This window comes from Canis lupus, chromosome 26 (assembly GCF_048164855.1).
Source record: "Canis lupus baileyi chromosome 26, mCanLup2.hap1, whole genome shotgun sequence".
In the NCBI taxonomy this organism is placed as follows: Eukaryota; Metazoa; Chordata; class Mammalia; order Carnivora; family Canidae; genus Canis; species Canis lupus.
Window position 1 is genome coordinate 49,218,246 of NC_132863.1, and position 23,005 is coordinate 49,241,250.

Here is a 23,005-nt window from a genome sequence, read left to right on the forward strand (position 1 = left end):
GCTCCTTGCATGGGGCCTGCTTCTCCCTCTGCTTGTGTCTCTGCTTCTCTTCCTCTCTCTGTGTCTCTCATTAGTAAATAAATGAAAATCTTTAAAAAAAAAAAGATACACAATCATTAAGTTAGAGGACGTAACAGAAGAAAGTATTCCATAAATAAGGGCAGCAACACAAGACCTAGGAGTCACCTTAACAAGAAACATGCAAGAACCCTGGAATGTTCCCGAGACACAACAGAATACCACCGAAAATGGAGTGGAGTACTACATTCATGGATAAGGACATTTAACATAAATATATTAACTCTTCCTAAACTCATCCATGAATTTAATACAATCCCAATAAAATTACTAAGAAGAATTGGGGGATAGACAAGCTGATTTTAAAATTCACTGGGGTGCTCGCTTCGGCAGCACATATACTAAAATTCACTGGGAAAAGCATTACCTAAGCCAGCAAGAGTGGGCAGGAAAATTATTACGAGGAAGAGTAACAGAAAACGGAAGAAGAGAGATCATTCCCAAACTCCTCGTACAAGCCCAGCATTACCCTGATCCCAAAGCCAGATAAGGACACCACAATAAAAGAAAATTAAAGACCAATAGCCCTGCTGAATATAGATGCAAAAATTGTCACTAAAGGGATCCCTGGGTGGCGCAGCGGTTTAGCGCCTGCCTTTGGCCCAAGGCGTGATCCTGGAGACCCGGGATCGAATCCCACGTCGGGCTCCCTGCATGGCGCCTGCTTCTCCCTCTGCCTGTGTCTCTGCCTCTCTCTGTGACTATAATGAATAAATAAATAAAATTTAAAAAAAAAATTGTCACTAAAGAATCTACAGATTCAATGCAATCCCAATAAAAATTCCAATGACATTTTCCACAGAAATAGAAAAAAACTATCCTAAAATCCATTTGGAACCACAAAAGACCCCAAATAGCCAAAGTAATGCTGAGAAAAAGAACAAAGCTGGAGGTGTCACACTTTCTGATTCTAGGTTGTAATACAAAGCTGTAGTAACCAACACACTGTGGTCCTGGCATAAATACGGGCACATAGACCAGAGGAATAGAATAGAGAGCCCATGGGCACGTGGGGGGCTCAGCGGTTTAGCATCACCTTCAGCCCAGGCCGTGACCCCGGGGTCTCAGGATCGAGTCCCACATCGGGCCCCCTACAGGGAGCCTGCTTCTCCCTCTGTCTATGTCTCTGCCTCTTTCTCTCTGTGTGTCTCTCATGAATAAATAAATAAAATCTTTAAAAAAATAAAAATGAGCAAAGGACCTGAATAGACACCCTTCCAAAGAAGACATCCAGGTGGCCGACAGACACGTGAAAAGATGCTCCACATCTGTTGGCATCAGGGAAACGCAAATCAAAACCACCAAGAGACGTCAGGAAACGACAGATGTTGGCGAGGACGTGGAGAGGGGGGAGCCCTCTTGCACCGCTGGTGGGGATGCAGGCTGGTGCAGACGCCTGGAGATCAGCGTGGAGGGTCCCCAAGAAGTTAGACACAGAGCTGCCCTAGGACCTGCAATGGCACCGGGTTTGTATCTGGAGGAAGTGAAATGAGCCTCGGAGGCCGCCTGCACCCCCATGGCCAGGACACGGAAACCCACGCGTCTGTCACCTGATCAACGGGTAAAGAGGACATCGGTGAGTTAGTTTGAAAAGAGTAACAGGGGGATCCCTGGGTGGCGCAGCGGTTTGGCGCCTGCCTTTGGCCCAGGGCGCCATCCTGGAGACCCGGGATCGAATCCCACGTCGGGCTCCCTACATGGAGCCTGCTTCTCCCTCTGCCTATGTCTCTGCCTCTCTCTCTCTCTCTCTGTGACTATCGTGAATAAATAAAAATTAAAAAAAAAAAGAAAAGAAAAGAGTAACAGGAGAGGAGTTCTGCCAAATATGAAAACACCCTGTGCAGCTGCTGAGTGTGGTTCTGGAGCACAAGGGGACAAGCCGTGGGCAGAACAGAAAGTCCAGAAACGGGCGGACTTGCAGAGCTCCCTGCGCAGCGGGAGACCGTGTGGCCGGGAAAAGCTGCTGCCTCCCACCAGCTCTGTTAGGGCTGCTGCAGCTCTACGATTCCGCTAGGACAAGGGGCTAGCATCTGGAAACGAAAATAGGGCGGGGGATCCTCTACACAGGACCTCGCACCTCAATAAAATAGCAGACGGATCAAAGATTTAAACAGGAGAGAACGCTCCTCCTCGGCGCCGCCTGCGGAGGTGGCAGCCGTCGACCGCTGGGCATCACGGCCACCCTCAGACCGCTGGGGAAGCCCAAGATCGTTAAAAAGAGGACCAAGAAGTTCATCCGGCACCAGTCAGACCGATATGTCAAAATTAAGCGCAACTGGTGGAAACCCAGAGGCATTGACAATAGGTAGCAGAAGACTCAAGGGCCAGATCTCGATGCCCAACATTGGTTACGGGAGCAACAAGGAAACAAAGCGCGTGCTGCCCAGTGGCTTCCGGAAGTTCCTAGCCCACAGCGTCAAGGAGCTGCAAGTGCTGCTGATGTGCAACAAATCTTACTGTGCAGAGATTGCTCACAATGTATCCTCCAAGAACCGCAAAGCCACTGTGGAAAGAGCAGCCCAGCTGGCCATCAGTCACCAATCCCAGTGCCAGGCTGCGTAGCGAAGAAAAGGAATAGACAGCTTATGTGCGTGTCATATTTGTGTTAATAAAACCATAAAAATAAAAAAATAAAATAAATAAACAGGAAAAAACCGCCAGCCGGAAAGGCACAGAAGGAGCCGTTTGTGCGGGGAGGTGCGGGGGCAAGGCCCTGGTCGGGGGCGCTCTCGGGCAGCAGGTGCGGCGGCCGCCACGTCCCCAGCTCCTCGGACTCGCTTCACTGACGTTCAGGTGCTGGTTTGAAATCCGCCGCGGACGCTGAATCGTGGCTCTCTCTTTCCCCCTCAGAGCGCGGGTAGCCATCTACCAGCACGCCACGAACACATTCAACCACGCGAAAATAAAACAATTCTTTTTTTTTAAAGATTTTATTTATTTATTCCTGAGAGACCCAGAGAGAGAGGCAGAGACACAGGCAGAGGGAGAAAGAAGCGGGCTCCATGCAGGGAGCCCTACGCGGGACTCGATCCGAGATCCCGGGGTCACGCCCTGGGCTGAAGGCAGATGCTCAACCACTGAGGCCCCCAGGCGCCCCTGCACCTTGGGTTCAAAAAAAAAAAAAAAAAGGAAAAGCATATAAAGTTCAGGGGCACCTGAGTTGGGTGAGTAGCTGACCGTTGATTTCAGTTCAGCTCATGGTCTCAGGGTCATGGGATCGAGCCCTGCCCTGCTTAAGACTCTCCCTCTGCCTCCCCCACCCTCTTTCCCCCTCTCACTAAAAAAAAAAAAAAAAAAAAAGAAAGATAAAGAGAGAGTGCGCGTGCACGAGCTCGAACTTCAGCTACAGAATCAGAAGAACCAGAAGCCAACTGCGTGGCCGGGGCGGGAGGAAGGCTTTTGCCCTCTCCTTTCTCGTAGGCCTGAGTTTATACTAAGGGCTCGCGATCCTCACTGAAATAGGAAGGCGGAGGGTAAGAGGCGCCGTGCCCTGGATGGTGAAGGCGTGCAGAGCGCCGGTTCTCCGCGGTTCTCCGCCGGCCCGGCCCTCACCTTTGGGCTTTGCAGCTCCTCCCGGCGCTGATGGGGCCCACGCGGTCATCTGGCGCAGGGCTCCTCCCGGACGTGGACGCTCGCACTCACGCCGTCCTGGCCTCTTCGGCTTCTTCCCGGAGCGCCAGGCAGGCACGTCACTCGATGCTGGGCCCACACCTTCTCCTCTTGCCGCCCCCAGATGGACAGATGGGCAGCCCATCCTCCCGGGGGTCCAGGCGTCCTGGACCCCTCGTGCTTGCCACGGACAAGCGGTCAGACGTCTCCCGGCCTTGGGATCAGGGCTCATCACCCCCACAAGGCAGACACTCTCGCACGGGGCACGGCGCCTGGAGGACACAGCCCCTCCCTGAATTTCCAGCCCAAAATGCAAAACCTCTTATCAATCAGGCGGGCGCCTGGGCGGCTCAGCCTCAGCGGTTGAGCATCTGCTTTGGGCTCAGGGCGTGACCCTGGGGTCCCGGGATCGAGTCCTGCATCGGGCTCCCCGCAGGGAGCCTGCTTCTCCCCCTGCCTGGGTCTCTGCCTCTGTCTCTCTCAGGAATGAATGAATAAAATCTTAAAAAAAAAAAATTCACAAGGAACCATCACAGACTCTACTAAATGACACCCCCTGCAAAACCGTCCGGGTCATCAAAGACCAGGAGAGGCCGGGGCACCGCAGATTCTCACACTAAAAACCGCACGTGCGTATATATCGAATTAGGAGGCATCGTTAAAGGGGAAACGTGGATGTGAGCAACCGCCCAAGTCTCCTGGTTTAATGAGTGACAAAGTACACCTTCTTAGGAAGCAGACACTACGAAGTCAGGGGTCAAGGGTAAAGGGCCTGACGTCAGGGGTCAAGGGTAAAGGGCCTGACGTCTGCAACGTGCTCCCAGAGGGCTCAGACATAAGTTTATTTATATAATAAACCAAGCGGGACAGATGTCAGAAATTGGTGAATCTAGGGATCCCTGGGTGGCGCAGCGGTTTAGCGCCTGCCTTTGGCCCAGGGCGCTATCCTGGAGACCCGGGATCGAATCCCACGTCGGGCTCCGGGTGCATGGAGCCTGCTTCTCCCTCTGCCTATGTCTCTGCCTCTCTCTCTCTCTGTGACTATCATAAATAAATAAAAATTTTTAAAAAATTGGTGAATCTAGATGGAGGACATAGAAGTGCTTTGCACTATGTTTGCAACTTTAGCCTAAGTTTGTTTGAAATCACATCACATTAAAAATAAATAAGACGTCCACCCAACACCTCCCCCAGTTAACCAGGCCTTCCCCACACAGAGGATCTCCTAGTGGATAAAGCTCGGCCCTCGCCGTCCGCGGCCCTCTGCTGTTGCCAGAACTTCAGGAAAGCCCCGGATGCCCCTACAGACACCACTTGGGCTTGTGGAGGTCCCACTGCGGGGCCGTGGTCCGGCCCGGGCTTCACATTACCCCGTCTGGTCTCAGGTAATCCTTCAGACCCACCTAAAGAGAATTTGAATACCCAGGTATGGCCCCCAGGGACCTCCCAGGGACCCACCCAGCCAGGAGGTCACACCCTGGCCTTTGAGTCTAGGAGTGGGAGGCTCCCAGGGCACAGCCTGGAGGGTCTGTGGAGCGGCCCTCATCCCACCTGACCTGGGGGCAGGGGAGGGGGAGGTCTCATCCCAGGAAAGGTCTACACAGCTCTTTGTCCCAGCTGCTCTCCCCGCCCCCACCCGACCGTGCGGCTGCCCTGCGCCGCCCTCCGTGCACCCCCACCTCGAGCCTGGAACCCTTCCTGGAGCCCCTGAGAGTGAGCTGTGCAGAGTGACGAGGATGGCCGTGGTGAAGACTGAGGACAGCCCCCGAGCCCCCGATGTGGGGGAGGAGCTGGCCAGCCTGGCACAGAGCGCACAAGTCAGACTCCTCCCCACCGGGTCCTCTAGGGTCACCGGTTGGGGGCAGGGCGCCGCCCCGCAGGTGGAGGGCGTGCCGGCAAGCCCTGCAAGGGAGGAGCCGCTCCTGTTGGAGGACTGGCCTCTGGGGACGTCACACACCTGCCTTAGATCCCGGCGCCGGACCCCTCCCCTCGGCTGGACACCTGGTGTGCTCCCTTGGCGGCTGTACCTGCCTCCACCTCCTACCCATTGGGGGCAGAGCTGAAGCCCCGGCTCAGGATGCGGGTCGGGGGGCCAGAGCCCTGGGTCTCCTCCAGGCCACACACCTGGCCTCTGGGCCTCCCTCCTCAGCTCGCAGCCAGCTCGCCCTGTCCCCTCCCAGGCAAAGTCCAGTCCCCAGCCACCCCCACCCGTTGCCTCCAGGACCTGGCTTGGTCGTGTAAAGAGAAAGTTCAGGACAAGGAAGGCTGATTGCATGGCAGGCGCTGGGCAGGCTGCGGAGCCGCAGGAAGTCGCCCGCCATCCAGAACCATCCAGAACCGTGGGATGCTGGCCCGGTCCACCTGCAAAGGTCAGGAGAGCGCCCAGGCCTGACCCGCAGCCCGTCTTCTCCAACGGCACCAGGGCAGGGACGGCTCTGCCGAGGACGGAGTGGACCCCAGCCCTCCGTCACACCACACTCACTCCGCGTGGATCCCTTCAGTGTCAGGGCCCGACACTAAGGCTTCTAGAAGAGAACAGAAGAAATCACCACAGCCTCCGGGTAGGCAAATACTTCTTTAAAGGAACATGAGAAGCGCTCATATAAAAGAAAAAGTTGGGGCAGCCCTGGTGGCTCAGCGGTTTAGGGCCGTCTTCAGCCCAGGGCGTGATCCTGGTCCTGGGATCGAGTCCCGCATCGGGCTCCCTGCATGGAGCCTGCTTCTCTGTGTGTGTGTGTGTGTGTGTCACATGAATATATAAAATCTATAAAAAAAAAAATTCCCTTTCAAAAAAAAAGTTGATAAACTGCATTTCATGAATAATCAAAAATCTCTGTTCTTCAAAGACACCAGTGAGAAACATGAAAAAGCAAGACACGGGCTGAAGGAAAATATTCAAAATACACATACCTGATGAAGAGCTCTATGCAGATTATTTTTCTTAATCTTAAAAACTCAGTATTTTTAAAGCATTCTTTTAAAAAATGAACAAATATTTGAACACATGCTTCATACAAGAAAATATGCAAATGACCACAAGCCCGTTAAAAAGGGGCCCAACATGCCTTCAGCTCAGGTCATGGTCCCAGGGTCCTGGGGTCGAGTGAGTCCTGGTCCGGCTCCTTGCTCAGTGGGGAGCCTGCTTCTCCCTCTGCCTCTGACCCTCCCCCTGCTGTGCTCTTAATCTCTCTCCAATAAATTAATAAAATCTTTTTTTTTTTTTTTTATTATTTATTTATGATAGGCACACAGTGAGAGAGAGAGGCAGAGACACAGGCAGAGGGAGAAGCAGGCTCCATGCACCGGGAGCCCGACGTGGGATTCGATCCTGGGTCTCCAGGATCGCGCCCTGGGCCAAAGGCAGGCGCTAAACCGCTGCGCCACCCAGGGATCCCTAAAATCTTTTTTTTAAAAAAGTGCCCGACATCACCAGGGAAATGCAGATTAAGTGAGATGCCACTCAGACTACAGAAGAGCGGCTGACTCTGAGAAGACTTGGAAAACAGTTTGGTGGTTTCTTCTTCCTTTTTTTTTTTTTTTTTTAAAGATTTTATTCATTTACCCATGAGAGACAGACAGAGAGAGAGAGAGGCAGAGACAGGCAGAGGGAGAAGCAGGGAGCCGGATGCGGGACTCGATCCCAAGACCCCAGGATCACGCCCTGGGCCAAAGGAAGGCACTAAACCGCTGAGCCACCCAGGGATCCCAGTTTGGTGGTTTCTGATAAAGTTAGATGAGCTCACAGGTGTCTACCCAAGAGAGAGCAACATGCTGCTCCTGCTCCTTCCCCTGCTTCTTCCCCTTCCTTCTTCTTTCAGAGACAGAGAGCGGACAAGTGAGGACAGGCTGAGGGAGAAAATCTCAAGCAGACTCCACGCCCAGCACGTAGCCTGACCCCGGGCTCCATCTCATGACCTTGAGATCAGGACCTAAGCTAAAACCAGCAGCTGGATGCTCCACCACCTGCCCTGCGGGCGCCCTGCATCTTCATTCCTGGCGAGGCCTGGTCAGCGGAGCTCCTCCTGCGGTTGCAGGGGCTGGTGGCTGTCCTGGTCCTTGGGCCTGTGGGTTCATTGTAACCAAAATCTGGAGACAATGCAAATGTTCACAATCAGGCCACTGGATAAACAAATTCTGGCGTGTGTACAATGACACTCCACTCAGGAAGCCACAGCATTGCCGACGCTCACGAGAGCGTGGATGGATCCGAGGGATGTTCTGTTGAGCAAAAGCATCCTGGCCTGAGAGAATACTTAGCGCATGACTCCATGTAGATGAAGCTCAAGAAAGAGAAATGATCACAAGGTCAGAGAATTACGGACTCATCCCGCCCTCGTGGTGCAGGCTCCCAAAGCACAGAACGGTCACGTAGAGTCTCATCTGGAAACCACAGGGCCTGGCTGAGGCCACAGCAAAACTGTCTTGCAGATGAGTGTCCAGCTAAGCTGTTCCAGCAGACAGGAAACCAGGGGACAGCCCCCTCCCCAGGCCACCAAACAGAGAGTAGGACCCAGACGTGGCTCAGATGGAGAAGCTGATGAACACAAGTATGTCCCAGGATGTTATATGGGTGCCTGACAAGGGACCCCAAAACTCACTGAAATCAACCCACCATGTATTACGCTCCTGAGGTCTGTGGGTTGGAACTGGCACGGGGCCAGCTCCAGGGTCCAGAGCGTCGGCCCAAAGACTCCTGTTCCGTGGTTGGGGTCATCCGAGACCCCTCACTCCACGTCTGGCACGTGGGCCACGGCTGGGAGCGCGGGGGCTCCTTGAGGCTGCCTCTATCTTACGTGGTCTCTCCAGCCTGGCCCCCCATGCTGCAGACCAGCCGCATTCTGAGACACGGAAAACGGAAGGTGGATCTACCGTTGCCCATCCCTGGCCCAGCCCCAGAAGTCACGGCCCTGGATGACCTTTGCCTCGTCCCGGTCGTTAAACGTGAGTCACTAAGGCCAGCTCACAGCAAAGGGAGGGAGGTCCACCTCCACCTTCCGTGGGACGAGTGTCATAGAATCTGCGGACATGGTGTAAAGCCATCAGGCAGAAGAGAGCTGAGCGACCCACACGCTAGGGAAAAAGGGAGGAAAGCAGAAGAGCACAAGGCAACTCGTCACAAACACTTCAGCCCCTAGTCAACTTGGTAAGAGACCTGAACCCAAACACATCAGTACAATAAATGTAAAAGGACTACATTCTATCAAGAGATTGAGAATCTGAGAGAGGATTTTGAAAGAAGGAAAGTCAGAAAAAAAAAAAAAAAAAAAAAAAAAAAGAAGGAAAGTCAGAGATGCCAGAGATGCACCCAAACGCAAAAGCCTAATACAGTCAAAAATAAAAAAGGAAACAGGTACGCCAGGCATCTACCAACCAAACATAAATAAGTCAACGCTGACATAGCAGTATTAACTTCAGACGATCTAGAATTTAGGAGAAAAAAAAACACCCACAAAATAAATAGATATAGGAACACGACTTAATGAAAGAGGGGATCCAGCACAGAGTGGTCTTCAAGCTTTTTTGACCAGCATCACAACCAGAGTTTCCAAAGTGCTGCTTTTCCTACGAGTGGCCCCTCTGTGGCTCAGAGGGCCTCAGGCCGGATGATCGGGTGAAACACGTCTTCATGTTTGTCCAAATCCGCAGGTGCTGTGACACCAGCAGTGACCCTGCTGCCCACCTTCCAGCGATGGCCTCTCCAGGTCGCCCGAGCACGGACACTACCTGGACTCCCTCTCGTCCCCTCCGCCCCCGGAGAGGGCTGTGCTCCTCGTTAGTACCCCCGTGACCGCTTTCCCTCCCGACCCTTCCTGTTGGGTGGCCCCCTAGGCCACAGGACATAGACCACCAGCTTCACAGGCCCAGCTCCCGGACGTCCCCAGGGCAGGCCCCACTACCCGCTGCTCCACAGCCGAGGACGAGGACGCAGGGGTGGGGAGCGGCCGCGTCGGGGCTTGCGGTGCTCCTGAGCTGGCGGTTGCTGGGGGGGGGGTCTCCACACAGGGAGGACAGCGGCAGGGGCTCCCCACACACTTCACCAACAAGGGCGAGGGGACCCCTGGATGCGGGGCCTGAGAGGAGTGGGGAGTCTTCAGAGCACCGCAGCAGGCGTCTGGTGGTCAAGGGAGCCCCAGAAGGGGCTACGGCGGGCAAGAGGTGGAGGGTACAACAGAGCCCGCAAACCCCCTGCAGACGATGTCCTGCTCCCGGGGCCCACACAGGCCCCCCGGCTGCCCGTGGGGGTCACCCCTGATGCTTCTCGGTCCTGGCGGCAGCTCCCCACCAGGGGCAGGCAGCCTGCTCCCAGCCAGGCTGTGCCACCCTCTCCTGCCAAGTAGCTCAACCTCCTCCCCTGTGTGAGAGGGGGGTCAGGCCGTCCACTGCATGCCCACCGCGGGAACCCCTCGTGTCACCTGCAGCCTGTGGTAAGCACGCACCACCTCTGGGGTGAAGACGTGCACACACTCTGCTGGCCTCCTGGGGGTGGGGATGGTGCCGACACGACAACACCGGTGACCTCAGGGACACAGGGAGGGAGGGCCTGGGCCCCGACCACAGTCTCCCAGGGCAGGTGGCATGGCCTGAGCGCCGTCTGCGCGGGACACGCACCTGCACCACCGTGACCCCCTCCATGAGCTCTCATCACAAGACTCAGACACACGTTACGAAAAATGTTTTTACTGTAAATCAAAGTACCAAGCAGATACTTGCAAAACATACAAAGTAGAACCCGGATGCTTCCCTTCCCCAGGCTGCCTCTGGGCCGGCAGCCGTGAGAGAAACCAAGTCCAGTCCTGCTCCCCAGAAGCAGCCCGCGGTCCCGCCCGGGGACTGGAGGGGTGCAGGCGGCCCCCGCGGCCCCCCGACAGCCGGGACTCGGGGCCCTGCCAGGCACAGGTGTCCCCCCGCCCCCCGCCCAGGTGGAGGGAGGGGCTGCAGTTATTTCTGAAGCTGCGGCTTCCGTGCTATGGCTCGGATGTGCACTTCCCTCCAGCCCTGCGGTCTGACTGCCGGCGGGGCGGCGGCTTCAAAGGGGCCGCTTGTCTGACTTTGACAAAGGCCCCAAGGGCAAGATGTGCTTTCTCGCACTGCCCGAGCTGGTGCAGACGCACAGGACAGGACAGGACGCGCCCACCCCGCGGTCACGCTGCCACAGGCATCGGGACTCCGTAACCAGCAGGTAAACACCGTGCTGAAACCAGCTGACCCGTGACCACGGCAAACAAGTATGTGACAGAAAGAAAACAGGAAGGAGCGCCTGGGAGACTCGGGGAGGTGTGGGGCACCTGGGATGGAAGGACAGACAGACAACCCAGTTCCCTTCGAAGCACAAAGTAGGGCAGTGGCTGCGCTGGAGCCCCCTCCCCTTCCGGCAGAGAAGGGTCTTCCGCAGGCAACTGAACTGGCCGCCAGGGGAAGCGTGGCCGCGGGGACGTCCACTCAAGGGCTCGGGCGGGCCCTGGGACCCCTGCTGCTCTTCCTCCTGGGTCCACAAGCAGACCTGCGCATGGCCCCCGGGTGGCCCCGCCGTGACAGACCCTGGTCCAGACCACCCAACTGCCACCCCACACGCCCTCGGGCACCAGCGCCAGCCAGCAGGGTGCACCTCCACCCCTGGGTGGGGGTCCCGGAGGGCCAGGGGCTAAAGCTGTCACGGCGGCCCCGCCAGCAGGCTGAGCACGGGGTGGATGACGAGTTCCCCAAAGGCGGGAGCACCTCGCCCCATGCAGCCCCTCCTCGGTTCCTGTCTTGCTGTGTTCGCACCCGCACCCCCGGAACCAAAGCCGCAGGGGCGCACCACCGTCACCGCCACCCTCCTCCGGGCGGCCCGCCGGGCGAGTGCTGACCGCCGGAGCAGCGGGAACCACCAGCGCAGTCGCCCCGGGGCGGCGCCCACAGCTGCCTCGTACTGAGCACTCTGGAGCCCAGAGCGATGCAGGAAGCCTAGGCACTCAGCATTGCTTAGGATGAAAATGCTAGAAATCTGACTCTTCCTAGAAGCCTACTAATAATTCACTTAAAAACACCCACGGCGCGTGTGCAGGGGCCCCCCGGGGGGCCCGAGCGCCTGCAGGGCGGAGGGAGGTGGGCAGACGGCAAACTCAGCTGCTGGGGCCTCTGGGCCCTCTGCTCAGGCGGGTGCCCTGGGGGTGGCACTCCAGCCCCGGGTGCCCAGGCGCCCCTGCCCAGGGCCGCGTGTGGACCTGCAGCAGCACGGCGCCCGCTCCAGAGACGGGAGATCAGGGTGCCGGGACCCGCTAAACCTACAGAAAACTGTGGGAAGAAACCAAATCCATAGGATCCATGGGTTTCCACACTTGGGGACGGTTCCCAAGACTTGTGTTCGTGATACCCCCCCCCGGGGGCCCCTCGCACCCACGGGGTCCGCGCCCTGCTCCCCGGCGGTGCCTCCTCGTCCTCTCTGCCTGGCTCCTCATCAGGCCCAACGTGTAAACAGTATCAATAAGCAACAGATGGAAGAATGTATTTCCTAAGAAAAGGGGGAGGAAGTTCGAGGTGGAGGCTGACCGCACAGGCCTGTCGCTGGCGATCCCTTTCTCTTCCGTCTGTTTGGTGTTCCCTCTCTTTGGTTCAGCCCGACGTGACCCGCGGGGCGGCGGTGCCGTGCTCCCGGCCGGCCGGGGCTTGAGGAGAGGCGGCCAGCCCTGTGCCCACGAGGGGCCTCGCCCTCCACCAGCGTCTACTTGTGCTCGTGGCCCTCCGCCATGGCGGCCACCTCAATGGTGGCCGTGTGCTCCTCAGGCCCCGAGGCGGCCACGGCACTCTCGACGGCCCCCGTGGGCACTGTCACGATGGTGCTACCCCCAGGTGACACCTGGGCCACGTTCTGCAGGGTGGGGCCCAGGCCCGGCAAGGTGAGCAGCTGCAGGGGGCTCACCACCTTGACCACAGTGCTGCCGTCCTGCATGGCGGCTGTGCTCAGGACTGTGAGGCTGGACGCGTCCGGGTGGATCTCCACGGTGCTAGGAAAGGTGGTGCCCGACGAGGCCAGCACTGTGTAGCCCCCGAGCAGGGGCGAGGCTGGAGAGCTGGCGGAAGCAGCCTGGGGGGGTCCCTTGCCCAGCACGGGGGACGGCAGGGTGGACACCACTTTGCCGAGTGGCACGCCAGTCAGCTGGGAGACGGGCACGCCGGGGCTGAGGGCGATCTGGGCAGACTGGGTGAGCACCTGCGAGGCGATGGCAGCCGGCCCTGACGTGGCCCTTGCCAGCCGGGGCCGCTTCGTGGGGGGTGGCAGGGAGACGGGGGTCAGCGTCATGAGCACGTTGCTGAGGTGCTGAGATTTGTGCTTGAGTTCCTTGGCCCGACGGCGGTGCTCGTCACACTGCTGCTCTAGGGCTGTGGGCGGACAGGGGCAGAGTGTCACTGGGAGGGGCGGGGGGACAGAGCATCACTGTGGGGGGGACACGGGACAGAGCATCACTGCGGCAACAGGGGGACATGGGGGACAGAGCTTCACTGTGGGGACAGGGGGACACGGGACAGAGTGTTACTGCAGGGAGGGGGACACAGGACAGAGCATCACTGCGGCTACGGGGACATGGGACAGAGCGTCACGGTGGGGACAGGGGGACATGGGGGACAGAGCGTCACTGTGGGGGGGGACACGGACAGAGCATCACTGCAAGGACAGGGGGACATGGGGGACAGAGCGTCACTGCATGGGCGGATGGGGGACATGGGACAGAGCATCACTGTGGGGAGGAGGAGTCAGGTGTGGGGGGGGGGGGACAGAGGCCAGTGCGGACACAGGGAGGGAAACACATGTACCCTGACCAGTGATGCTCTGTCCCTGTCCCACCCCATCTCCCCCCAGTGACACTCTCTGCGGTGCCTGTGCTGACTGCCCCTCCGAGAAAGCAGAAATGTCATCTCAAAGGCGGCCTCTAAGCTGCCAGACGAGGACAGACCTTCCCCATTCTAACTTTCTGATCTTTCTAGAATCTGCACAGAAAGTTGCTTTTGTGAAGCATGAAGATACAAAATAGGTCAAAACCACACACGTGAGCCATCTGCTGCACACGAGCGCCCTGGGAGCGCCAGGAAGGAGAAACACACACGTCAGAGAGTGACTCTGGGGGCCCCAGTGGCACAGCCTCACCTCTCCCACTTTTCTCCTGTAAACAGTCGCAGGGGAGCCGAGGGCGGGCCACCTAGGCCCTGCGTGTTGGCTTCCCCGTGAGACGCGCTAGGCTAGGCTCTCCTGGTCCTCCCCCCTCCAGACTGTGCCTCCTGTGCTCTCTCAGGAGCAGCTGTCCCACCAGGCAGTGACCAGGGACGGCCACGGGAGCACTGGGCCCAGGGAGGCCCTGGCCACCCGACGTACCTGCCAGGTCTCGGGCGTACTGCTCCCGAGAGCGGTCCATCTGGCACTTGTGGCTGGCCAGCACCTTCTTCACCAAGTCCAGCATGCCGAAGTTCTGCACGATGTTGTTGAGGAGGACGGCATCTTGAAGGCGCGAGCACACGGTGAGAACGGCCCCCACAGAGACGTCCCGCGGACACAGTGACCCAGGGGGCCGGCCGCCTGCCTCTGCTCCGCCCCCTTCCGCCACCAGAGCTGAACCAGGCCCAGCCGGGTCCTGAGTCTACAGGGGCATGGCAGGGCAGGAGGGGCAGCCGGGGAGCGGGGGGAGGGTGGTGCCGGGCACACAGAGCCTCTCACCTCGGAGCTGCAGGGGGGGGTCCTGGACCCGCTGCTGCAGGCCTTTCATGGTCTCCATCAGCTCCTGGTGGAACTCCTGTATGACCTCGTCCAGCAGGCCTGCGTCCTTGAGGCCTCGCCAGAAGGAGAACGTGTCGTCTGTGAGGGGCAGGGGGGCTCAGAGGGCAGGAAGAAGCAACCACGGCAGGCTTCTCGCCGCAGGCCGGAGCAGAGCTGCCAGGAGGCCTGGGGCTGGGGGCCAGCGTGCACAGGTCTGCATGGGTGGAGCTCCACCGCCGCACTGGCACTTCCTCCGGGAAGCCCCCCAGGCCTGCCTGCAGCCTGCCCAGGGCCACCCAGCACATCCCGCCCCTCACCCCCAAGCAGCCCAACCAGAAGGACTGGTACCTCCGATGGCCGTGGTCCAGTCGCCAGGATCCTCACAGGTCTCTATGGTGATGGTGGCGGGAGACCCGTTCACTGCAACCCAGACACGGCCACCATGAGCCTCGCCAGCCAGCGAGCAACCCTCCCAACCCACCATCCCAACACGGGCTCTAAAGCTCTCCTTTGCACCAATTTTTTTTTTTTAAGATTTTATTTATTCACGAGAGACACAGAGAGAGCGAGAGGCAGAGACACAGGCAGAGGGAGGAGGGAGAAGCAGGCTCCATGCAGGGAGCCCGACACGGGACCCATCCCGGATCCCCAGGATCACGCCCTGGGCTGAAGGCGGTGCTAAATCCCTGGGCCACCAGGGCTGCCCCTTTGCACCAGTTTTTATAAAATCCACAAGCACACGTGTACCAGGGCAGTCAACAGGTTCATAGCTCTGAGGTACACCTATTTTTAAGCTTCTGAACCGCACACATCATCAAACACACATGAAGGAGAAAGAACGGAGTCTCCCTGACGCCACCACCAGCCTCGACAAATTCCCACCACTGCACTCGTCTCCAGGCGCTTCCAACCTGCCCGCACACTCCTCGGACCGCAAGGCCAGCACCCGGACTGCCCCTTCCCCGCGACCTCCGCTAGGTCCACAGCGCCCTGACCTCGCGTGTGCCAGCGCCGCCTCCCGAGATCAGGGACCTACGCCGTCCGCTCAGGCTCACGCCCCGGTTCCGCTCTGGTGCCCGCACAGCTGCGGACACAGCGGGCACCTGGCCGCTGAGGCTGCTTCTGATGGAGGCCTGGCTCCACACAGACCCCGCTGAGGCACAAGCCTGCGACTGCCTAACATCTGCGTAAGCTCCCCAGCCTCACACGGGCCTCCTACGACCAACGACGTCGTGCTGAAAAACGCTATGTGCTTAGAATAATTCGGGGCAAAAACACATCTTCTCCATAGTCTAGGTGACACAAAATCTTTCACTAACTACACAACTGGCAAGATGTTCCCTGAGAACTCTGGCTGAGCAGACCGCACGTAGCTAAGTAAAGGAACACACAGCCTCGTCCAGACCGTCGAGACGTGACAGCGTTCAAAGAGCTAAATCCTAAACCTGATGTGGCCTTCACCGGACGTGGTGAGTGCTGACTGGAGCGCTCAAAGCCTGGTCCCTTCTTGGAGACTGGAGACCCGTCGTCCCAGGCGGACTCTCATGGCGGAGCAGGGGGTCTGGACCCATAACCCGGTGTCAGCCCTATTCTCACGAAAGCTACGGCCCACTGGGGGTGCAGAGAGGGCTTTGGGGTGACCCAGGCCCTCCCCACACTGCGCTGTGCCTTCCAAGGAGCCAGACCAGGCCCCAGCCTGGGGCTTTGGCCCAGAAAGAAGCCCAGGCCCCAAGGCCCCACATCACTGCAAACTGTAACCAACGGATGAGGAGAGCTGACAAAAGAGCAGCCGGCTCGTCTGACTACCGGCAACTGTGTTCCTGGAGTTTCCAGGAGGGGCTCTGAAGTTCGGCCAGCCAGCCCGTGCCGGCGGAGTGCAGGAGCGGAGCTGGAGGCTACGGTGGAACCTCGCTGTTGTGCCTGAGACTCTCCCCCATCCTCCCAGGACCCCTCCACTGGCCACCGTCTGGCCAGTGACAAGGACAGTCCCTGGCCCCATGGACTGACAGGTATAGTCAGGTTAGTTCAGGTGACATCACTGGAAATGCACCACCTCCAAGTTACCAGCAGGACCAAGGACCGAATTTGCTCTAACTGCAGTTTTATTTTTTACTTTTTTTTAAGGTTTTATTTATTTATTTATGAGAGACACACAGAGAGAGAGAGAGAGAGAGAGAGAGGCAGAGAAGGCAGAGGGAGCAGGCTCCACGCAGGGAGCCCAACATGGGACTCGATCCTGGGACCCTGGAACCACGCCCTGGGCCAAAAGCAGGTGCTAAACCGCTGAGCCATCCAGGCGTCCCTCTAACTGCAGTTTTTTTTTGTTGTTGTTGTTGTTGTTTTTTTTATTATAGTCACACAGAGAGAGAGAGAGAGGCAGAGACACAGGCAGAGGGAGAAGCAGGCTCCATGCACCGGGAGCCTGACGTGGGATTCGATCCCGGGTGTCCAGGATCGCGCCCTGGGCCAAAGGCAGGCGCCAAACCGCTGCGCCACCCAGGGATCCCTAACTGCAGTTTTAAAAAGAATTTCTTTCTAAAAGCTGGAAGGCTTCCTGGGAACATGCGCATCTACCAGCCACAGCCACAGGCGTCATCGTGGAAGGATATGGAGGGTAGGTCAGCCGAAAGCCAGGAGGTACCAGCACGTGGGCTGAGCACCGGGTGCTACAGGCAGCGCGGGCCTGCGACACAGCTCAGCCCCGGGGCTGAGAGGAGCCCACGTCCGCCACATGGGTGGCGTCCCTGAGTGAGTCGGAGCTGGTGATGGTCACTGGACGTCTGCACTAACCTTCCTTCTACACTTCTCTACTCACAAATTATAACAGTTTACGTTAAAAATGACTAAGAAAAAGTACCCGAATCTTCCCTGTCAACGACAATAACAATCGAGCTAGACTCTCCACAAAGAAGGTGGCGGTGGTGGACACCACAGGACCAGGGCGGGAGGCCAGGCTCCACGAGTGGTGTGCAAAGGCCCACCCCATGGCTGTAGCTGGAGTGGGAAGGCTCAAGCCCCGGTGAGAGCAAAGGCTCCAAGCCAGCACGTACCATCAGCCGTGGCAGGTGTGAGGGGAATGTACTCGGCCGAGGTGGGGCTGCTCAGGGACACGCGGGCGCCTGAGAGATCGATCTTGGTGCTGCGGCAGGTGTTGGAGCAGACCTTGTCGTGCTGATAGAAGTCCAGCTCCCCAGAGTCCATGATCTTCCTGTGGCAAAGGAGACCAGGGACGGAGGACACGTCCAGAGAACCAGTGGGTGCGGGTGGACCTCAAGGTACCTCGCTCCCCTCCCTTCCCCCCACTCCAGCATCCTCAGGTCCTGATGGCAGGGCAAGGAAGGGCTGGCCTGGTGGCAGGTCCCTGGGGAGGTGGCAGCTGCAAAGTGGCCAACCACGGGCCGGGAGCTGGGTGCCCCTCGGGCTCCAGACAGGCTGTGACAGCGCCAGCCAGGGCTCCCTAGGCCAGTGTGGGACCTCCAGCTGCCAGCACAAGTCAGAAGTCCATGGGGACCGCAATCACATGGCTAGTGGCCAGGACAAAGGAGGGTGCTGGCAGGCAGTTGTCCCAGGGATGCTGGTCACGCCCTGAGCCCTCCGGGGATGTTCCGCCGCCTGCCAGCCGCAGGTGAGCAGACCCCCGGCTAACAGAAGAGCCTGACGGCGCACCCACAAGGTGACCGTGAGGCAGAGGGGGATGAGAAACCCTCCGGAGCAGCCCGGCCCTGTGTGTACAGCAACACAGGACGGTGCTGGTGCCTCTGGCTTCTGGCTACACACTCAAGGTGGCTCGTTTCCCATCCTCGACTGCAGCAGGGGGCACGGCACGTCCCTCACCTGCCAGGATCACCCTCCCAGGGAGGCCCTTTATTACAGCCTCTCTGGAGGGCCTGGGTTTTTTTTTTTTTTTTAATTTATGATTAAATAAATCAGAGAGAGAGAGGCAGAGACATAGGCAGAGGGAGAAGCAGGCTCCATGCACCGGGAGCCCGACGTGGGACTCGATCCCGGGTCTCCAGGATCGTGCCCTGGGCCAAAGGCAGGCACCAAACCGCTGCGCCACCCAGGGATCCCTGGAGGGCCTGGGTTTAACCCTGGGAACACCTCAACTCACCCCCCTCAACCTGTGACAGGGTCGGGGGGCTTGATGGGGCCTCTGCACGGTGTGCCTGCACTGACCTCCAGGTGAGCAGCTGACCCACAGTGCACCTCCCCTGCGTGCTCCTCCAAGGAAACAGCCAGTTGCCTTCTCACAGCTAAGCCACCAAAACACTTTCTAGAAAGTCAGGAGCACGTTTAATGGGTGGGGCTTAGGAGCCATGAGCACGGCAGGATGGGACCCAGCCAACTGCAAGGGTGCCAAGCATGCTCTAGAAGCACAGGTATCAGCAGGCCGGCTGGGTCTCTGGCCGTGGGCATCTGGCCACTTCAAGCCCAGGCTGTGGTTCACGGTGACAGTGAACAGGACCGAGACCCAGGCCTCACCACAGGGCCGTAGGCACTCCTCTGGGCAGCAAACCCACACCCAAGGACAGCACAAAGCCACATCTCCCGGGAATAACCACATAGAGGAGAGCAGCCCCTTTAGCAGCAAAGTGACCCGGTCCAGCCTTGCCAGACACCATCAGAAACAGCAGCCATCTCTGGACTGGCCGGCAGGGGGGGCCACGGAGTGAACACAGGGGTGGGGTGGGGACCACCAGAGAGAGGTGCCCTCTGCTTCACCAGGAGGGGTGAGTTGTTACCACCAAAGCAGGAAATCCGAAAACGTGAAGACTGGGACTGACATTCTGGGCGTGTGAACTTAAAAGCCTAGTCTGTCCTCAGGCTTCTCAGAAGGGGCATCACCATTCCTGTTTCACGAGTGACGGGAAAGGGACAGAAGGCCACTGGGGACAGGTCACACACACCCAGGGAGGGCTAGCAGAGCAGACATGGCCTTCACATCGGCTTGAGAATCAGCCCAGGAAAACAAGCGACAGGACCCTTGGGATGGACGCTGCCCGTGGAGAGACAGAGGCACAAATCCGTCTCTATTCTGGGATTTCATGTCGGCAAGGGAGCGGAGAGCCAGCCCCAACCTTTCTACAAATTCCTGATTAATCTCAAAGGGAAAACGAGATCTATGAGGAGTAAGTGGGCACCTGACCAAGAGGACACCACCATCAGCAGCCAGAGACGGGGCACCAACCCAGCACCCCTGACCTGATGACAGGAAAGGTCAGGGATCTAGACTAAGGCCCTCTGGGACCCACTGTCCTGTACCCTGAAAGCAGTATTGCCACAAAAGGTGGAGAATGTCCAGAAGACGGATGTGTGGCCAGCAAACTAGACGTAGTCTGGGTGAGACCCTCAGCAGGCAGACCGGCCGTGCCAGGAAGGGACAAGTGGCCAGACACACCACCCCACCCCAGGTGAGAGACCTAGGCCCCTGCCCAGGCACCCCTGGGTTTAGTGGCTGCGGTGGGAGATGCAGGATGCAAAGGGAGGCCGTGTGAGGACATCAGAATGAGACCACATGCCTGCAGGGCCGTGGCAGGTGCGGTCAGCTGGGTCAGCTGCGCTGCAGGGGACACGGTCAGCTCTCCTGTTCAGAATGTGCCTCATCTTATTAAAAACCAACAAAAAAGCCATAGAAGGACACCTGGCGCGGTCACTTGCACTCCACTGCGGAGGGCTCGCTCTCGCAGACGCCCACCTGAGCATGATGCCGTTCATCCGGATGGCCCTCTTCCAGTCCTTCAGGGTGGACTTGCCAGCCAGGTGCACAAACTCCTTTGGGCTGATCACATGCTCGTCATACTGAGGAGGGAAGCACAGCTGGGTCAGGACGCACATGCGACCCACCTCTCCCGCTTGCCCAGCCCGGGAGAGCAGTGCGGGGTGGCAGGGCAGAGTGCCACGGCCTGGCTCCAAGAGCAGCAGGCTTCTCCTCTCTGATGTTTCGGGTTCAACCAGTGGCAACCCTGACCATGGGAAAAGAACACTTCAGGCAAAATAAGACCTGGCCCTCCGCACGGGGGCTGGCATGGGGACCTGTGGCCGGCACTGCCCCCAAGCCCGGGGAGGGAGCCCAGCACCTGGTGCTGCCTCGAGAAACAGATGGTACGTCTGAGCCAGGGAGAGCTGAGGTGACACCACTCAGAACAGCAAGACGCTCTCTCCCTCCAGCTGGGACTCAGCAAACCCACTCATTCCATTAAATACTCACGTATGTGACATCTAACACAGGACGTGCACAGGGTAAGCTGTGATTTGTCCCCTTCACCCCACCCGACCCACCGCAGCACCCTCTCACAGCAGGCATCTCTGGCCCTGACGCACAAACATCCATTTCAATGTCAGGGTTTTGGGGCCAGTTTTACCCAAACCCACTCGATCGTGAAAAACAAGCAATTGTTGGAACTTAAGAATCAAAATAACACTATAGACAGGAGAGAGATGAGTCACTGGGACTCAGCAGAAGCAGCAACACAAGTGCCGCTGGGCCTCCCCTTCCCAGGAGGCCTCCTCCAGGGCCCTGGGCGGTGTGGGATCGTGTAGCGTACCCTGCTGGGAGCACGGAGCACCGAGCACTGGTACCTCCAGCAGACTGAGGTCAGAGCAAGTGCAAGCAGCCTGGGGACCCCTGCAGATGGGAGTCATTTTCCTAACATCCTGACCACCTACACACACCCTCTCACGGAGTTCACAAAGCCACTCGACCCCTCACTCGAGGGTCGAGGAGATGGGCTGTGAGCCCAGGCAGCGGAGGTGGACACCCCTCTGGCCCCTGCGCAACCAGCAGGACACTCACCCTGGGCCCAGCCTCTGCCAATACCTCCCACACCCCACTCCCTAGACGTGACACAATCAGTGTTCCCCCACCAGACACAACTCCAGTCTGTCCCCCCCAGCTAGTGTGACAGTGTCTGTCCCTCCCCCACCCCACGTGACACCATCTGTGCCTCGGTCCCTGGCCTGCCACAGCTGAACCCAACTGCTCCATCTGTCTGGAGTCTCGTGCTTCCATCCACTTCCCTGCGTCCACACGCTGCCTCCTCTCCTCTCCTGCCACCATCTGGGCTGAGCACCACTCTTGGAGTTCCAGAGTTTTCTCCAGTAGTTGGCATGTCATGCTCGACTCTCAGGGCGGGTGCAGGGCCTACGTGGACTATCAGCGTCCAGAGCTAACTGACCCCATTGCCAGGTGCCGCGTGTTTTATCTGGTCTGGAGTCTTCCTAAGACATGTTGTCAGAGCTACAGACTCACTCACACTTTGGCTCACCCACACATTTCCACTTCCTTTGCTCTGCACGCCTTCAGTACCTAACACTCCTATCTGCCGCAAGAACACTTCCTGGAACACCCTGCAGTGAGGACCTGCTAGTGGCCACCACAGTTCTGTCTGAAATGTCTGCATCCCCCCCAGGTCTAAAGATGATTCCGCCACGTGCAGCTCTCCTCTGTCAGCACAGGACACAGCTCCATTGTCCTCCGGCTGCTAGGACACTTTCGGGAACTCTGCCACAGTCTACTTCCTGAGGAAAAGGTTCAGCTGTGGAACCACAGTGCTCAAACTCAGGAAATCACCATTAGTCTGTATTATCTCATCAACAGGCCACATGCAGAACCTGTGAGCTGCCCCGACAACAGCCTTTGGAGCAATGGGTCTCTGAAGCAGGACTCAGCCCAGCCTGCACGCCACACCTGCTCCCCGAAGACTCCACCTTCATCTTCCTGACCTGGACATTTCTGAAGCATGCCAAGTGAATTTCTTGACTGTCCCTCAAGTCTTCTCATGAGAAGAGTCAGGCTGTGCCTTCCTTGTGGGAATGCTACAGAATTCCCGCCTATTCAATCAGGAGAGCCGTGACGGAGGTCTGCCCTGACACCACTGTTATCACTTGGTTGAGGAGCTACCTGCCAGGCTTCCCCTGCAGAGCTGCTGTTTTTCCTCTACAATTTTTTTTAACTTTTTTTTTTTTTTTTTTTTTTTTATTCATGATAGACACACAGAGAGAGAGGCAGAGACACAGGCAGAGGGAGAAGCAGGCTCCATGCAGGGAGCCTGACGTGGGACTCGATCCCGGGTCTCCAGGATCAGGCCCTGGGCTGAAGGTGGCGCTAAACCAATGCGTCACCCGGGCTGCCCCTCCTCTACAATTTTTTAAAAAATATTTTGTTTATTTATTCATGAGAGACACAGAGAGAGACAGAGACAGGCAGAGGGAGAAGCAGGGTCCTTGTGGGGAGCCCTATGTAGGACTCGATCCCAGGACCCCGGGGTCACGCCCTGAGCTGAAGGCAGATGCTCAACCACTGAGCCCCCAGGTGCCCCTTTCCTCTACGGTTAATACCTAATTGATGGGGGATATTTTGAGCCTAGAGAACATCGTGCTCCCCAACCAGCTCTCACCAGTCAGCTTCACTTCTTCCACCTCTACAGGACTTGACTTTCCAATGTAAGAAGCTTTGCTTCTATTTGATAGAAACAGCAGGAAATACACAGTAATAAACACTACTTTACTCCTACCTTCCGGTTCGTGAACTCTCCCTTCAACCGTGTCTAATCTGCACCTATCCACTAAGTGTTCTATTTTTCATTCCTAGTT

The 23,005-nt window shown here is 57.8% G+C and overlaps 1 protein-coding gene and 1 pseudogene across 4 annotated transcripts in view; one reads left to right on the top strand and one right to left on the bottom strand.

Annotated features, from left to right (window-relative positions):
• Nucleotides 1–1,594: 1,594 nt before the first annotated feature.
• On the top strand, nucleotides 1,595–2,753 carry LOC140617812 (large ribosomal subunit protein eL32-like; annotated as a pseudogene).
• A 7,596-nt stretch (nucleotides 2,754–10,349) lies between these two features.
• The window catches only part of GMEB2 (glucocorticoid modulatory element binding protein 2), a 28,356-nt gene continuing 15,700 nt past the window's right edge, over nucleotides 10,350–23,005 (bottom strand). For all 4 annotated transcript variants that reach the window (XM_072801756.1, XM_072801757.1, XM_072801755.1 and 1 more), the window contains exons 5-10: nucleotides 20,109–20,212; nucleotides 17,464–17,621; nucleotides 14,762–14,833; nucleotides 14,375–14,512; nucleotides 14,036–14,158; nucleotides 10,350–13,047 (exon numbers count right to left, since the gene is read on the bottom strand). In XM_072801756.1, coding sequence (XP_072657857.1) covers nucleotides 12,389–13,047; nucleotides 14,036–14,158; nucleotides 14,375–14,512; nucleotides 14,762–14,833; nucleotides 17,464–17,621; nucleotides 20,109–20,212 — 1,254 coding nt within the window. In that variant the 3' untranslated portion in view covers nucleotides 10,350–12,388. The remainder of the gene's footprint in view (nucleotides 13,048–14,035; nucleotides 14,159–14,374; nucleotides 14,513–14,761; nucleotides 14,834–17,463; nucleotides 17,622–20,108; nucleotides 20,213–23,005) is intronic.